The sequence below is a fragment of the Vulpes lagopus genome, chromosome 6 (assembly GCF_018345385.1).
Source record: "Vulpes lagopus strain Blue_001 chromosome 6, ASM1834538v1, whole genome shotgun sequence".
In the NCBI taxonomy this organism is placed as follows: Eukaryota; Metazoa; Chordata; class Mammalia; order Carnivora; family Canidae; genus Vulpes; species Vulpes lagopus.
In genome coordinates, this window is record NC_054829.1 from 74,960,126 (window position 1) to 74,978,091 (window position 17,966).

At 40.4% G+C, this 17,966-nt stretch overlaps 1 gene segment (V, D, J or C); it reads left to right on the forward strand.

The window, feature by feature from the left end:
• Positions 1–4,879: 4,879 nt before the first annotated feature.
• On the forward strand, positions 4,880–16,456 carry LOC121492631. The segment is given in 3 exon segments: positions 4,880–4,955; positions 5,058–5,512; positions 16,289–16,456. Coding segments are annotated over 3 exon segments (699 nt in total).
• The last annotated feature ends 1,510 nt before the right edge of the window (positions 16,457–17,966 follow it).

Genomic DNA, 17,966 nt, shown 5'->3' on the forward strand with positions numbered 1-17,966 from the left:
AAGAGTTAGGTGTCTCTCATGTTGTGTCACCCTCACAGAAATTTTCACTCATCTTCTCTCCTTTCCCTTTATTCCCATTCAATAATTTTTATATTCCCCAAATGAATGAGACTATATAATGTTTTTCCTTTTCCAATTGACTTTTTTTAATCAGCATAATACCCTCCAAGTCCATCCACGTCGAAGCAAAAGGTGGGTATTTGTCATTTCTAATGGCTGGGTAATATTCCATTGTATACAAAGACCACATCTTCTTTGATACCATAATATTTTTAAATAAAATAGCTTTGTTTTTTGTTACATTGAATTAGCCAACTTATACTACATACTTCTTTTCTCACGTTCAATAATCCATCAGGTGCTTATAACAGTATTGATGATATCATTTGCCCTCTTTAATGCACATCACACAATGACCCAATAGACCCACTAACCTCCCCAGCATTATACCTCATTCTGTTTCCTATAGTTAATTGTTTCTCATGTTCTGTCTCCCTCTCTAATGATTCCCAGGCTTACCAGCCTTAGCCAATGTTACCTTAAAAGGTTACGTATATTCCACATAAGACAGAAATGATATGATAATTGTCCTCTGATTGACTTATTTTACTCAGCAAAATACCCTCCAGTTCCATCAATATCACTGTAAGTGGTAGGTATTTGATATTTCTGACAGCAGAGTAATATCCCATTGTATATATTCCACATGATATTTATTCCACAGATATTTTTTTGTTGTGGACATCATGTCTCCCTCCACAGTTTGGCTGTTGTGTACTTTGCTGCTATGAACACTGGGGTTCAGGTGCCCTTTGCATCAACACATGTGTGTGCTTGGGGTAAATACTCAGAAATACAATTCCCAGAGCATATGCCATTCACAACAAAGGAACGAACCACAGGTAATACTCTCTGCCATAAATCTAATTAAGAAGGATAAAGTAAAAAATAAGAGCTCAAATACAGAATATTAATTTTAAAGTTACTAGTTGCATTTCAGGAAAGCTAAAACACACTACATTTTAACTTAGTGTAGAAATGAACCAATTAAGTTGGAAATTTAAAATGATCAATGTGAGATAGGGTCTAAACTAGATGCTGTAACAGCCATAGTAAATGAGGTCGAATGGAGCATAGGTGACATAGAAGACAGGGTGATAGAAAGGAAAGAAGGTGTGGAAAGTAGAGAAACACAAATAATGGACCATGAAAGGCTTGAAAAATCACTACTGCCATTAGTTCAAACTAAATTAAAATATTTAGGGCCCATGAAGGAAAGGAAGGGAGAGAAGGACAGAACGTATATTTGAGAAAATCATAGCAAAGACTCTTTTTCTTTCTTTTTTTGAAAGATTTCATTTATGCATTCATGAGAGACATAGAGAGAGAGGCAAAGACATAGGCAGAGAGAGGAGCAGGCTCGATGCGGGGAGCCTGATGTGGGACTTGATACTGTGTCTACAGGATCATACCCTGGGTCAAAGGCAGGTGCTGGACAGCTGAGCCACCCAGGAGTTCCAGCACACTCTCTTTTTCAATAAAAAGACACATCCAGATTGAAAGTGAGGGAGTAAACCCCCACTAATCATGTCAATGGACATCAAGAGAAAGGAAGTGGAGCAATACTTATAGGAGCTGATCTAGAATTTAAAACAAAGCCTATAATAAAGGATGAAGAAGGATACTATATTATAAAACTTGTTTCTCCAACAGAAGATCTACCTTTTCAAAATATTCACACTGCTAACTTCAGAGAAGACAAGTGCACAAACCAATTAACCCTACATTTAATGACACTCATGGCTAATATTACCTTTACAGTGGGGAATTCAATGTCCCCTGACATCAGTGAGAATCATCTAAGCAGAAGCTCAACAAGAAACAAGGGGTTTGAGAGACATACTGGATCACACATTCTTCACAAGTATATCAGAGCATTTTTCCCAAAGCAGAATACATGTTCTTCTTTATTGCATGTGGAAAATATTCCAGAATTGATCATACACATGGTCACAACTCATGTGTCAAGTGGTACAGAACGGTTGAATTCACTCCATGCATATTTTCAGACCAATATGCTATGAAACAAGAAGTCAAACCCAATAAAACATGGAAGGCCCCTAAACGACAATGTGGTACCACCTCGCAGCAGTGAGAATGGGGAAAATTAAGAAGACATGAAAGAACAAATGTTGAAGTGGATGTGGAGAAAGGGAACCCTCTTGCATTGTTGGTGGGAATGTGAGTTGGTACAGTCACTTTGGAAAACTGTGTGGAGGTTCCTCAAAGAGTTAAAAATAGACCTGCCCTACGACCCAGCAATTGCACTGCTGGGGATTTACCTCAAAGATACAGATGCGGTGAAATGCCTGGACACCTGTGTCCCCATGCTTATAGCAGCAATGTGCACAATAGCCAACCTGTGGAAGGAGCCCTGGTGTCCATTGAAAGATGGATAGATAAAGAACATGTATTCTATAATTACAATGGAATATTCCTCAGCCACCAGAGAGGAGGAATACCCACCAATTCCTTCAACGTGAGTGGAACTGGAGGGTGTTATGCTGAGTGAAGTCAGTCAATTGGAGGACAAACATTATATGATTTCATTCTTTCGGGTAATATAAAAAATGGGGTAAAGAATTATAGAGGAAATGAGGGAAAATAAGTGTAAAAAATTAGGGTGACAAAACATGACAGACTTCTATTTTTTTTGAGATTAAATAAATTTTGATGTTTATTCTTAAAAAAAAACAAAAGAAAGAATTCTTGGCTGCATACTTTTCCCATTCAGCATATTGAATATTTCCTTCCACTTCCTTCTGGCTTGCCAAGTTTGTGGACAGATCTGCTGTAAACTGATTCATCCTCTCTTGTAGGTAAGGACTCCCCCCTCCAAAGCCCCACCTCCACTGTTTTCAGGACTCTTTTCTTGTCTGTGTATTTTGTGACTTTGACTCTGATGTGCCTGGGTGATGGTCAGCTTCTGTTGAATTTATTGGGAGTTCTGTGTCTCTCGATTTCAGTGTCTGTGTCCTTCCTCAGGTTATAGAAGTTTACATAATTCATTTAAATAAAACTTCTGCCCCCCTTTCTCTCTATCTTCTGAGTCTCCTATGATATGAATGTTATTGTTTTAATAAGTGGCTGAGTTCCCTCAGTCTGCCTCTGTGGTCCATAACCTTTCTTGGGACTGCATCTCAGTTACAGCATTATTAGCGTTGGCCTGACTAGATTTTAGTTCTTTTATTTCTACAGTAAGGGATTCTCTAGTTTTCTTCTGTGCTCTTTTTTCATGACAGACTTCTAAATCTGGGAAATGAACAAGAGGTAGTGGGAGGAGAAGTGGGTTGGGCATGGGGTGACTGGGTGATGGGCACTGAGCGGAACACTTGAGCAGCTGAGCCTGGGGTGCTATGGTATATGTTGGAAATCAACCTTCAATAAAAAATACATAACAATTAAATAAATGCACATAAAAGGACAACTTATTGAAGAAAAAATGAGTCAATGAAGAAATTAAAGAATTTAAGCAAAATTTCAATCAATGAACATTAAATCACAATCATGCAATCCAGTATGTTTCCTTGTAAAGCTTTGGGACACATCAAAAGCCATCCACCAAGGGAACGACGGAGCAATACAGGTCTTCTCCAGGACCTGATTGAAATGGGAGCATATCCAGTGCATTAGCAGAATGAAGATGAGGGTAAAACGTATTGCCAGGCTGCTGTTCCCACATGCAGAAGAATGAAAAGGGACACGTTTCTTACATTATCACAACAATGGACTCAAAGTTGATGAAGGATCTAAATGAGTCAGGAAACCATCAGAATCCTCAGAAGAACACAGGCAGCCCTTTTTCTACCTCACCTGCAAGCACTTCTAGACGAGTCTCCAGAGGTAAGGGAAAGAAAAGGAAAATGAAGTATGGGGACTTCATCAAGAAAGAGCATTTTCACACAAAGGAATCACTCAGTGGAATTAAAAGGCAGCCTACAGAATGGGAGAAGATATTTGGTAATGTCTAATCAGATTAAAGTCTCGAATTCATATGTAAAATGAACATATCAAGCTCAACAGCCACCAGTATCTCCAATGAGAATTGGGCAGAAGTTGTGAACAGACTTCCTGTCCTGTCCTGAGATCCCATAACACACCGTATATTAGCGAGCTCATTCTCATGCAAAACGAAATTCATTAGCTCTCCTAGATTTGCCATATATCAAACAAAATATTAGAAAAAAGTGTCTGAGAGAAAAGAAGGAAAACATCAATGCCCCTAAGTCGAAGATTACCATAGGAATTAGGCAATAATAAAATAAAAGACTTTAACATCATTCAACTGGAATAAAATAATTTGTTTACATATACATTGTCAGGGAGGAAAATAATTCCAAAAAAACACTTAAAAGTAACTAATGAACTCGGGGAAAATTCAGGATATCAAATCAAAATAGACCATAAAGTTAATTTCTACACACTAACAATCAAATTTCTGTATAAAATATACAAAACATTCCCCTTTACACTGGTATTAAAAATAAATGTTTATGACTTCACTTCTTTAAGGAGAGAAAATGCTATTTAAAAATGAACTATATTAATGAGAGACTTTCAAAAGGCACAGAAATGCAAAAATAAATACTTTGATGGATTAGAACATCATAAATTCACTGTACCACCAAAAGAATGCGATCTACCGTTGTGAAGTAATGCTTGTATATAACTTGTAAAGAATTGAATCTAAGACTGGAGCTGACTATATAGTCAGAGTAAATGCAAATAAGGCCCTCCCTACACTGATTAAACCAGCCGAACCCCGACCATAAAGCTGGAGAGGAGCTCCAGCCCCAGGATACCCAGGTAGCCCCATTTAATGCTCACAAAACAACACAGGCAAACCACTATGGAGTCTCTGCTCAGCTGGGTTTTCCTTGTCGCTATTTTAAAAGGTAATTCATGGAGAACAAGGGGCCTTGAGTCTGTGAGTGCAGGTGAGTGAGAGAAAGAGGGGATGTGGGACCATTTCCTGACCAGATGTCTTGTGTCTGCAGGTGTCCAGGGTGAGGTGCAGCTGGTGGAGTCTGGGGGAGACCTGGTGAAGCCCGGGGGGTCCCTGAGACTCTCCTGTGTGGTCTCTGGATTCACCTTCAGTAGCTACAACATGCAGTGGGTCCCTCAGGCTCCAGGGAAGGGGCTGCAGTGGGTCGCATACATTAGCACTGGTGGAAGTAGCACAAGCTACGCAGACGCTGTGAAGGGCCGATTCACCATCTCCAGAGACAACGCCAAGAACAAGCTGTATCTGCAGATGAACAGCCTGAGAGCCGAGGACACGGCCGTGTATTACTGTGCGAGGGACACAGTGAGGGGACCTCAGTGTGAGCCCAGACACAAACGTCCCTGTAGAAGGGTTCGGGAACACCAGGGTTTTCACACTCCTCACCACTTCTGTCTTGAAGGCCCAGGAGCAGTGCAGATGGAGGTTCTGGGCAGGCTTCCTGTCAGGGTCAGGGCTTCCTCTCCATGGAGCAGTTTCCCCCAGGGAGTCTCTATGAACACTTGGTTATGTGTTTATCTCTTCAGTCTCTTTCTTAGATACCTAGAAATTCAATTATAGCACTTGAATTTACTTGTACTTAACATTTCCTGACCTGAAATATTAATCAATTACAAATAACTCCATTCATGTCATCTGAACATTTTCATGAGTCATATTGGCACTCCCTTTGGATCACAGGACCACAAGATAACTGTTCTCTTGCACATCACTGTATTCAATAATCTCCATTCAACACAACTGAAAAGAGACATTCTACAAAAATGTTAAAAACAGCCTGGGAGTGAGAAAAACCCACAGCATGGCACGGTATGAGGTGGACTCTGAGGTCACTCACACACACACACGTTCATGAGAGAATAAGCTTTAAATACCTTCACCTTCATGTCTGATGAGAGCCAGGCAAGCCTCTCATCATGTCATAAATGCCTGGATGGTGCCAGGGAGGTCACTAGCTTTGGGTGTGTTTTGTGGGTCAGTGGTGGGGACAAGATCCTGCTCCATGGTATTTGGGGTTGAGGTGGGCCCTAGGGGAGTACTTACAACAGGAAGTGCAGCCTTATGATAGGTCCAGGGCCCTTATACACCAGGATTGGGTAAGCTCCCTGCATCCTGGCCCCATGTGAGGTGATAGGGAAAGGACGGTCTAGGACACGGGTGCCCTCCAGACACCACATGTGCCTGCACCTTGACATCAGACGTCTCAGATTCCAGATCTGTGAAAATGAGAGTCTGTGGTTGGTTTGCTCCAACCAGTCCATGTATGATATTCCAGGTGTTGGGACCGGCTAAAGTAATTTTTTCTTTGTTTAAATTGAATTTACTAATATTTACTACACATTCAGTGCTCATCACAATATGTGCCCTCCTTAACTCCAATCACCCAGTTCCCCCATCCCCCACCCTCTCCCTTCCAGCGACCCTCAGTGTTTTTTTGCCCCAGAGTTAAGTGTCTCTCATGATTTGTCCTCTTCTGTAGCATTACCCCACTAAGTTTCACTCCTTCCTTTATGGTGTCTTTCAGTATTTCCTATATTCCACATATGAATGAGACCATATCATTGCCTTTCTGTGATTACTTTCTCTCAACATAATACCTCCAGTGCCACCCATGTTGAAGGAAATGTTATTTCATGTTATTCATCATTTCTGACAGCTGTGTAATACCCCATCATATATATAAACCACATTTTGAGTATTTTTTTTATTGGAGTTTGTTTGCCAACATATATTATAATATCCAGTACTCATTCCGCCAATTGCCCCCCTCAGCTCCTGTCATCCTGGCACCCCAACCCCCCAAACATCTCCCCTTCCACTCTCATTGTTTTCCCCCCATACTTAGGAGTTTCTCATATAATAGATGATAATTGATGATAAATGGGATGTTATAGATAGATGGGAATTGATAATTCCCACTCATTCTATCTCCTTTCCCCTTTATTCCCTTGCACTATTTCTTATGTTCTTTCTATGAGTGAAAACATATAATGTTTTTCCTTCTCTGAATCACTTACTTCACTCAGTGTAATACCCTTCACGTCCAACCACGTTGAAGCAATTGGTGGGTATTGGGTATTCATCGTTTCTAATGGCTGAATAATGTCCCAGTGTATATATAGACCATATCTCCTTTATCCATTCATCTGTCGATGGACATTGAAACTCCTTCCGCACTTTCCTTTTCCACTTTTCTGTAGAAGGGCTTCATGATTCTTCCCACGGTTTGACTATTGTGGACATTGCTGCTGTGAACATTGGGGTGCAGGGGTCCCTTCATTTCATTAAATTTGCATATTTGTGGTAAATACCCTGTAGTGTAGTGACTGCATCACAGGATGGATCTATTATCACTGTTTCAGGACATTCCTTTATGTTTTCTGGAATGGCTGAACAAGCCTGCATTCCCACCAAATGTGAAAGAGACAATTCCACTTCCTCAATATCCTCGCTTAGATTTATTGTTTCCTGGCCTTGTTACTTTATCCATTCTGAGTTGTATAAGTGGGATATTAGTGTGGTTTTCATTTGTATTTCCCTGATGACACGTCATGTGGATCATTTTTCTTATCTGCCTGTTGGCCATGTGTAGGTCTTCTTTGGAGAAACGGCTGTTTGTGCCTTCTCTCCATTTCTTCACTGGATTGTTTGTATTGTTGGGTGCTGACTTTGTTAAGGAAACATCTTTTCCTATTCTGTACGTTGGCACAGGCCAAGATTCTGACTCACTGAAATGTGCGCAAGGACATATGACAAACCCTCTACAATATAAGGAGTAGGATAAAATCACTCTATGGGGACACATGACACCTATAAACCAAGATTTACATGGAAAAATCATTACAAAGTACCATGTGGACACGAAGTCTGAAGTCTGAAATATTACTTAATAAAAACATACGTTCTCAAAGCAGTCTATATGAACACACAAAGGCAGTCACAATAGTTTGACACGTAGGGCAAGAGGAGCACAGGTAGGATTCGAGGTCAAGGAGTTATCAGGTAACATTCAAAAACATGGTGTGGTGAAAAATGCCACTAAACAATTATGAAAAATAAGGGGAAAAAGCTGGAAGAGGTCCTTTCATTGATCCTTCAGTTGTAGATATCAGCTCATTGTGTGTGACCTCTACCATCCCCATGTTGAAACCTAAGGCCCATGAGATGGGAGGAGGAGGTGGGGCCTTGGGGAGCAATTATGTCAGCAGATCGATCCCCATGATGGGATCAGGAACCTTATTCACCAGGACTAGGAAATCTGCCTGCCTCCTGCCCCATGTGAGGTGACAGGGAAAGGACAGACTAGGACGTGGGTGCTCTCCAGACACCACATCCTTGTACACCTGGACCTCAGACGTCGTAGACTCCAGAACTATGGGAAATGAAGGTCTTTCTTTTGATTTGCCTAATCCATTTAGATTTGACAGCAGCCAGCACAAGCTAAAGTTTTCTTCTTCTTCTTCTTCTTCTTCTTCTTCTTCTTCTTATTATTATTATTATTATTATTTAATTAAATTCAATTTTCCAAAATTTACTATACACCCAGTGCTCATCACATCACGTACCCTCCTTAATGCCCATCACTCAGTTACCCCCTCCCCACAACAACCTCCCTTCCAGTGACCCTCAGTTTAATTACCAGAGTTAAGTGACTCTCATGGTTTACCTTCCTCTCTAGTATTACCCCGGTCAGTTCCACTCCTTCCCTTTTGGTCTCTTTCAATATTTCTTATATTCCACGTATGGCTGAGACATATCATTGCCTATCAGTGACTGGTTTATTTTCTTCAATATGATACCTCAAGTTCCAACCATGTTGACGTGAATGTTCCTTCAGGGTATATGTAATTTCTAGCGGCTTAATTATACTTCAATTTATATACAAACCACATCTTCTTTATCTTTTCTCCTGTGAAGGAACACCATGGTTCCTCCCAGTTTAATTATTGTGGACATTGCTGTTGTGAACATGGGGTGCAGGTTACCCTTCATTTAACTACATCTGTGTCTCTGAAGCTAATACCCAGGATAGCAATGGCTGGGTCATAGGGTGGCTCTCTTCTCAGTTTTTGAATAAATTTGATTCTGTTATCTGAGGAGCCTGCACCAGCTTTCATTCCTTCTGAGTTACTGAGACACTTTGGGAGTTCAGTTTAAGGATGTTCTTTTATAACTTTTCCATAAGGTGGTGATGTGTTGAGCCTGTGGATTCTATGTCTTACCATCACCTTACAGGGTTGTGTTTTCCTGACTGTGGTGGATGTCTTGTCACTTAATGAACATTTGGTGTGTCCAGTCCCCATTTCAAACCCACCTGCACATATGAATCTACCTCTGGTCATGTGGGCAGTTTCCCATTAGGGTGTTCCTCACTGGAAAACCTCAACGGACTTACATTATGTATTTGCCCTTTTTCTTTTTATTTACATGCAATCCTTTTTGTAATGGGATCAGCCCAAGCCAGGTAACGTGAACTGATGAAGACAATGTCGAAGCTATGCAATCCTATTCCGTAGTCTACACAGGAACCTACTTGGAGGTGAAGCTAAATCAGGGTAATTAAGTCTGCTCATGTTCAGCAAGACAAGGGAGCAGCTCTGAATGCCCAGAAGCAGTGGAGGGGTCAGCTTTGTCCAAGTTCAACAATATTTGTACACAATCTTCTCTCCACAGACTTGGACACACAGGACTTAAACCAAAAAAAGTCTTCTCAACAATCTGTAAATGGATAAACTATTCATAGACAATCAATAACCATGCCTGTTCTCCACATCCTCAGCAGGACTTGGCCCATTCTCATTTTTATTGTTTTGGTTCTTTCATAGACTAAACTAGGAAACAGCTGTGAGGAGATATCACAGTATTTGGGGGTTAGAATTCTCTGATGCTTAGTGATGTTGAACGCTGATGAATGTTTGTATTCTTCTTAAGTTTTTATTTGTTTATTTGAGATACAGACAGATTGCGTACATAGAGGAAGGAAAAGCGAGAGAAGCGAATTATTTTCTTTTTGTAAACCCAGTGTGGGGATGAGACCTAGGACCCTGAGATCATGACCAGAGCTGAGGTCAAAGCATAACCAATTGATTAACTAAGAACATAATTTTGTTTGCTTTCTATAGAAAAATGATTATGGAAGACCTTCACCTATTTTTTTTAAATATATCTATTTAGACGGAAAGAGATAGCAGGAGAGGAGCAGATGGAGAATGAGAGAGAAAATTTCAAGTTGATTCCCCATGACCACAGAGCCTGATTCGGGACTCAATCCCAGGATGCTGCGATTATGACCTGAGCCAAAACCAAGAGTCACACGCTTAACCACCTTAGTCACCCAGGGCTTAATCTGTGCCCAAATTCTTAATTAGGGGATCTGGTTATTGTCATTGTTCTGTGTTACATATTTACTCTTGAGGTTAAGTGTCCCTTCTGTATTTTGGATACTAATTCCTTCTCAATATATAGTTGAACACACTGACCCGCATTTCATAGCCTGCATTCTTACTCTAATATTTGCTATAAACAATTTCTATTTAATGAATCACCAGTCGTCTCTTTTTGTTTTTGTTTTACCTATGATTTTGCTTTTATATAAAAAAAATCAGAGCCAAGTAAATGTCATGATGTTTTCTCCTAAGTTTTCATCTAAGAGTTCCAGGGTCAAGACTTCTGAATTCTTCAATTCATTTTGACATTTAACGTGTCCATGCATCTCTATGATGTAAGATAAGAACCAAGCGTCGTTTTTTGCATGAGGCTGTCCAACACCATTTGTTATAGAGACTATCCTTTCTCTAGTGTGTATTCTTAGATATCCTGTGTAGAATTTACTGACTGTAGGAGCACATATTTACTTCCGGGCTCCTTAATGTGCTGTAGTGTGTACATGTCTGACAATAGATGGTCACACAGTGACGTCCTGAATATGCCTCTCCAAATATTTATAAAGAGGTAAGTGTGATGCCTGAGGATTGGTCTTTTCCATTATTCTATGGTCACTCTCATGGGATTTGTTATTCAATAAGACTATACATTTTTACTATTTAAAAAAACAACTGGAATTTTGATTAAGTCATTTTCATTAAATTGTCAGAATGGAAAACAGAAATAGTGTCTATATAAATACGAATCATCAATATTTATTTTATTTTATTTTTTATAAATCTATTTTTATTGGTGTTCAATTTTCCAACATATAGAATAACACACAGTGCTCATCCCATTAAGTGCCCCCCTCAGTGCCCATCATGCAGTCACCTAAACCCCCTGTCCACCTCCCCTTACACAACTCCTAGTTCATTTCCCCACAGTTAGGAGTCTCTCATGTTCTCTCTCCCTTTCTGATATTTCCCACTTATTTTTCTCCTATCCCCTTTATTCCCTTGCACTAATTTTATATTCCCCAAATGAATGAGACCATATAATGTTTGTCCTTCTCCGATTGACTCATTTCACTCAGCATAATACCCTCCAGTTCCATCCACACTGAAGCAAATAGTGGGTATTTGTCATTACTAGTAGCTGAGTAATATTCCATTGCATACATAAACCACATCTTTATCCATCCTCTTTTGATGGACACCGAGGCTCCTTCCACAGTTTGGCTATTGTGGACATTGCTGCTATAAACATTGGGGTGCAGGTGTCCCAGCGTTTCATTGCATCTGTATCTTTGGGGTAAATCCCCAGCAGTCTGCCTCTTTATCCTCTCTCTTCATATACTCAGACTCCTATCATAAAAATGTTATTAAGACTTCATAAGTCATTGATAGTTCTATGTCTACCCTTGCTGTCTTTACTTTTGGTTTCTCTTCTTTTCAATCATTATTTTCTATAATTATGTTTTCTCTATCACTGCTTTACTTGACTGTTTCATCCACCAACATTATCTTGGCCTTTGCCTGGATTGCATCTTGGTTCTAGTATTCTTTTTTTTTTTCACAATCTTTTTTTTTTAATTAACTTTTATTGGTGTTTAATTTACCAACATACAGAAAAACACCCAGTGCTCATCCCGTCAAGTGTCCACCTCAGTGCCCGTCACCCATTCCCCTCCAACACCCGCCCTCCTCCCCTTCCACCACCCCTAGTTCGTTTCCCCGAGTTAGGAGTCTTTATGTTCTGTCTCCCTTCCTGATATTTCCCAACATTTCTTTTCCCTTCCTTTATATTCCCTTTCACTATTATTCATATTCCCCAAATGAATGAGAACATACACTGTTTGTCCTTCTCCGATTGACTTATTTCACTCAGCATAATACCCTCCAGTTCCATCCACGTTGAAGCAAATGGTGGGTATTTGTCGTTTCTAATGGCTGAGGAATATTCCATTGTATACATAAACCACATCTTCTTTATCCATTCATCTTTCGATGGACACCGAGGCTCCTTCCACAGTTTGGCTATTGTGGCCATTGCTGATAGAAACATCGGGGTGCAGGTGTCCCGACGTTTCATTGCATCTGAATCTTTGGGGTAAATCCCCAACAGTGCAATTGCTGGGTCGTAGGGCAGGTCTATTTTTAACTCTTTGAGGAACCTCCACACAGTTTTCCAGAGTGGCTGCACCAGTTCACATTCCCACCAACAGTGTAAGAGGGTTCCCTTTTCTCCGCATCCTCTCCAACATTTGTTGTTTCCTGCCTTGTTAATTTTCCCCATTCTCACTGGTGTGAGGTGGTATCTCATTGTGGTTTTGATTTGTATTTCCCTGATGGCAAGTGATGCAGAGCATTTTCTCATGTGCATGTTGGCCATGTCCATGTCTTCCTCTGTGAGATTTCTCTTCATGTCTTTTGCCCATTTCATGATTGGATTGTTTGTTTCTTTGGTGTTGAGTTTAATAAGTTCTTTATAGATTTTGGAAACTAGCCCTTTATCTGATACGTCATTTGCAAATATCTTCTCCCATTCTGTAGGTTGTCTTTTAGTTTTGTTGACTGTATCCTTTGCTGTGTAAAAGCTTCTTATCTTGATGAAGTCCCAATAGTTCATTTTTGCTTTTGTTTCTTTTGCCTTCGTGGATGTATCTTGCAAGAAGTTACTGTGGCCAAGTTCAAAAAGGGTGTTGCCTGTGTTCTCCTCTAGGATTTTGATGGAATCTTGTCTCACATTTAGATCTCTCATCCATTTTGAGTTTATCTTTGTGTATGGTGAAAGAGAGTGGTCCAGTTTCATTCTTCTGCATGTGGATGTCCAATTTTCCCAGCACCATTTATTGAAGAGACTGTCTTTCTTCCAATGGATAGTCTTTCCTCCTTTATCGAATATTAGATGGCCGTACATTTCAGGGTCCACTTCTGGGTTCTCTATTCTGTTCCATTGATCTATGTGTCTGTTTTTGTGCCAGTACCACACTGTCTTGATGACCACAGCTTTGTAGTACAACCTGAAATCTGGCATTGTGATGCCCCCAGCTAAGGTTTTCTTTTTTAAAATTCCCCTGGCTATTCGGGGTCTTTTCTGATTCCACACAAATCTTAAAATAATTTGTTCTAACTCTCTGAAGAAAGTCCATGGTATTTTGATAGGGATTGCATTAAACGTATAAATTGCCCTGGGTAACATTGACATTTTTACAATATTAATTCTGCCAATCCATGAGCATGGAATATTTTTCCATCTCTTTGTGTCTTCCTCAATTTCTTTCAGAAGTGTTCTATAGTTTTTAGGGTATAGATCTTTTACCTCTTTGGTTAGGTTTATTCCTAGGTATCTTATGCTTTTGGGTGCAATTGTAAATGGGATTGACTCCTTAATTTCTCTTTCTTCAGTCTCATTGTTAGTGTATAGAAATGCCATTGATTTCTGGGCATTGATTTTGTATCCTGCCACGCTACCAAATTGCTGTATGAGTTCTAGCAATCTGGGGGTGGAGGCTTTTGGGTTTTCTATGTAGAGTATCATGTCATCGGCGAAGAGGGAGAGTTTGACTTCTTCTTTGCCAATTTGAATGCCTTTAATGTCTTTTTGTTGTCTGATTGCTGAGGCGAGGACTTCCAGAACTATGTTGAACAGCAGTGGTGAGAGTGGACATCCCTGTCTTGTTCCTGATCTTAGGGGAAAGGCTCCCAGTGCTTCCCCATTGAGAATGATATTTGCTGTGGGCTTTTCGTAGATGGCTTTTAAGATGTCGAGGAAAGTTCCCTCTATCCCAACACTCTGAAGGGTTTTGATCAGGAATGGATGCTGTATTTTGTCAAATGCTTTCTCTGCATCTAATGAGAGTATCATATGGTTCTTGGTTTTTCTCTTGCTGATATGATGAATCACATTGATGGTTTTACGAGTGTTGAACCAGCCTTGTGTCCCAGGGATAAATCCTACTTGGTCATGGTGAATAATTTTCTTAATGTGTTGTTGGATCCTATTGGCTAGTATCTTGTTGAGAATTTTTGCATCCATGTTCATCAGGGATATTGGTCTGTAATTCTCCTTTTTGGTGGGGTCTTTGTCTGGTTTCGGAATTAAGGTGATGCTGGCCTCATAGAACGAATTTGGAAGTACTCCATCTCTTTCTATCTTTCCAAACAGCTTTAGTAGAATAGGTATGATTTCTTCTTTAAACGTTTGATAGAATTCCCCTGGGAAGCCATCTGGCCCTGGACTCTTGTGTCTTGGGAGGTTTTTGATGACTGCTTCAATTTCCTCCCTGGTTATTGGCCTGTTCAGGTTTTCTATTTCTTTCTGCTCCAGTTTTGGTAGTTTGTGGCTTTCCAGGAATGCGTCCATTTCTTCTAGATTGCCTAATTTATTGGCGTACAGCTGTTCATAATATGTTTTTAAAATCGTTTGTATTTCCTTGGTGTTGGTAGTGATGTCCCCTTTCTCATTCATGATTTTATTAATTTGAGTCTTCTCTCTCTTCTTTTTAATAAGGTTGGCTAATGGTTTATCTATCTTATTAATTCTTTCAAAGAACCAACTCCTGGTTCTGTTGATCTGTTCCACAGTTCTTTTGGTCTCGATATCATTGAGTTCTGCTCGAATTTTAATTAACTCTCTTCTTCTGCTGGGGGTGGGGTCTATTTGTTGCTTTTTCTCTAGTTCCTTTATGTGTAAGGTGAGCTTTTGAATTTGAGATCTTTCCAGTTTTTGAATGTATGCTTGTATTGCGATGTATTTCCCCCTCAGGACTGCTTTTGCTGCATCCCAAAGATTTTGAACGGTTGTATCTTCATTTTCATTAGTTTCCATGAATCTTTTTAATTCTTCCTTAATTTCCTGGTTGACCTTTTCATCTTTTAGCAGGATGGTCCTTAACCTCCACGTGTTTGTGGTCCTTCCATATTTCTTGTTGTGATTAAGTTCTAATTTCAAGGCATTATGGTCTGAGAATATACAGGGGACTATCCCGATCTTTTGGTATCGGTTCAGACCCGATTTGTGACCCAGTATGTGGTCTATTCTGGAGAAAGTTCCATGTGCACTTGAGAAGAACGTGTATTCAGTTGAGTTTGGATGTAAAGTTCTGTAGATATCTGTGAAATCCATCTGGTCCAGTGTATCATTTAAAGCTCTCGTTTCTTTGGAGATGTTGTGCTTAGAAGACCTATCCAGGGTGGTTCTAGTATTCTTAATATGGCTTGATTTCATTTTAATTTATTTATCTTAGTAGACCAGGAAATTTATTATCTTTTCTCCTTTTTCTAAACCTAGCTGGTATTGTATTTTGTGATCATTGTTTTAAAGTCCGATTTACACACATTGTGTAAATATTGATCAAATACCTTCCCTTTATATTTGCAATCTGGTCAGTCTACTCAGTAAATTTGTTCATTATTTCATTTTTTCCTACAAAGAAAAAAGGTAAGAAAAGACAAATTTCAAAAAATGAAGATTTTGGGTTTGTTTCAGTCTACCTCTTGTAGGAATACATATCATAAAATTTTTAAAATAAATAAAATGAAATTCAAAAAAATAAGTATACAATATACATATTATATAAGCATTAAAGAGAAAATTTAAGAAGAAAATAATGGTGTGAAGATTAATTACATTAAATAAGTACGGAAATATGGAAGACAAAATAGATAAATGGTCATTCTAAGTAGACAAATATCTGAGTCTCTGGGAAAGGAGATGAACGATATATGGAAGAAGCACATAACATAAAATTATAGTACAAATACACCAAGGTCCTACGTGGAGCCTCAGGTGGAAGCTGCCCTCTCCCCAAGGTCACCAGCTGGTTCTGAAGATCAGGTGTACACTGTGCACATGCAGAGACCACAAGCTTTTACTGGACCCATGAGGATCCTCATGGTTAGGATCTGGATTGGAGGACCTCCCACCTGCATGGAACAAATCCTTGATCCTTCAGGTGCTGATATCAGTTCACTGGGTGTGACCTCTACCATCTGCATGCTGAAACCTATCACCCATGTGATGTGAGACAGAGGTGGAGCCTCTGGTTGCCAGCTGGTTTGGAAGATCAGGTGTACACTGTGCACAGGCAGAGACCACAAGCTTATACTGGACCCATGAGGACACTCATGGTTAGGATCTGGATTGGAGGACCTCCCACCTGCATGGAACAAATCCCTGATCCTTCAGGTGCTGATATCAGTTCACTGGGTGTGACCTCTACCATCTGCATGCTGAAACCTATCACCCAGGTGATGTGAGGCAGAGGTGGAGCCTTAGGGGAGCACTTAGGTCAAAAGGCATGAAGCCTCATGATGGGATCAGGTCCCTTATACACCAGGACTAAGAAAGCGCCCCGCACTGGACCAATGTGAGGTGACAGGGAATGGACAGGCTAGGATGTAGGCGGTCGCCAGACACCACATATGCCTCCTCCTGGACCTCAGGGTTTCCAGGCTCCAAGTCTTTGGGAATGAGAGTGTGTTGTTTGATTCACCAGTTCCATGTAGGATGTTCCAGCAGGGGACACAGGATAAGGTTGTTTATATTGCTTTTATTTAAATGCAATTTACTAACATATTGTTTTTTTCTTTTTTTAAATTTTTTTAAACTTTTATTTATTTATGATAGTCACACAGAGAGAGAGAGAGAGAGAGAGAGAGAGAGAGAGAGAGAGGCAGAGACACAGGCAGAGGGAGAAGCAGGCTCCATGCACCGGGAGCCTGACGTGGTATTTGATCCCGGGTCTCCAGGATCGTGCCCCGGCCAAAGGCAGGCGTTAAACAGCTGTGCCACCCCAGGGATCCCTTTACTAGCATATTGTATAACACACAGTCCCCTTCACATCACATGCCCTCCTTAATGCTGATCTTTTGGGCCCAATATTGCAAATCCAAGAAACCAACAAGGAGCTGACACTGATGCAAGCACAAGAGGGTTTATTAGCAATCTCAAGCTTGGGTCCCAGTATTCACGACACAGTGGAACAGGACCTTGGACCCTGAAGTGGGGTACAGCTGGGGTTTTTATGGACTGGTCTAGGGGATTTTCAGAAGGGGTGGAGGAATTTCTCAAGTTCTCTTTACATTCTGATATGGGGATTTCAAGGGCATGTAGCTCTGTTCTCATTCTAATATGGGGCTTTCTGCCACTGGCTTGGGCTGTTGTCTTTCTGATATGGGATTCCCTGCCGAGGACATTCTGCAGCTTTTCCTGTAAAGTTCAGCTCTTATTTACAGGGGCCTAAGATGGCTGTACTTGTGATAATGCTAAACTTGTGGTGGAATGGCCTTAATTTTTCTCAGCCTCTACATTTCCCCCTCTCAGAGGAACCTAAGGAAGGACCCAATCATGGGTCCACGTTGGTCTCTGAGTGAGCCAGTGGGAATGATTAAACCATGATTCAAAGCAACATTGTTGCTGTTCTCGCTCCTGTTTACCTCTAGCTAAACCTTTTCTTACTTTTGCTACAGATTCCCAGACTATTCCCGAGTGGTCAGTAAAGAAGCAACACTCCTCTTTTGGGGCAGCACATAAA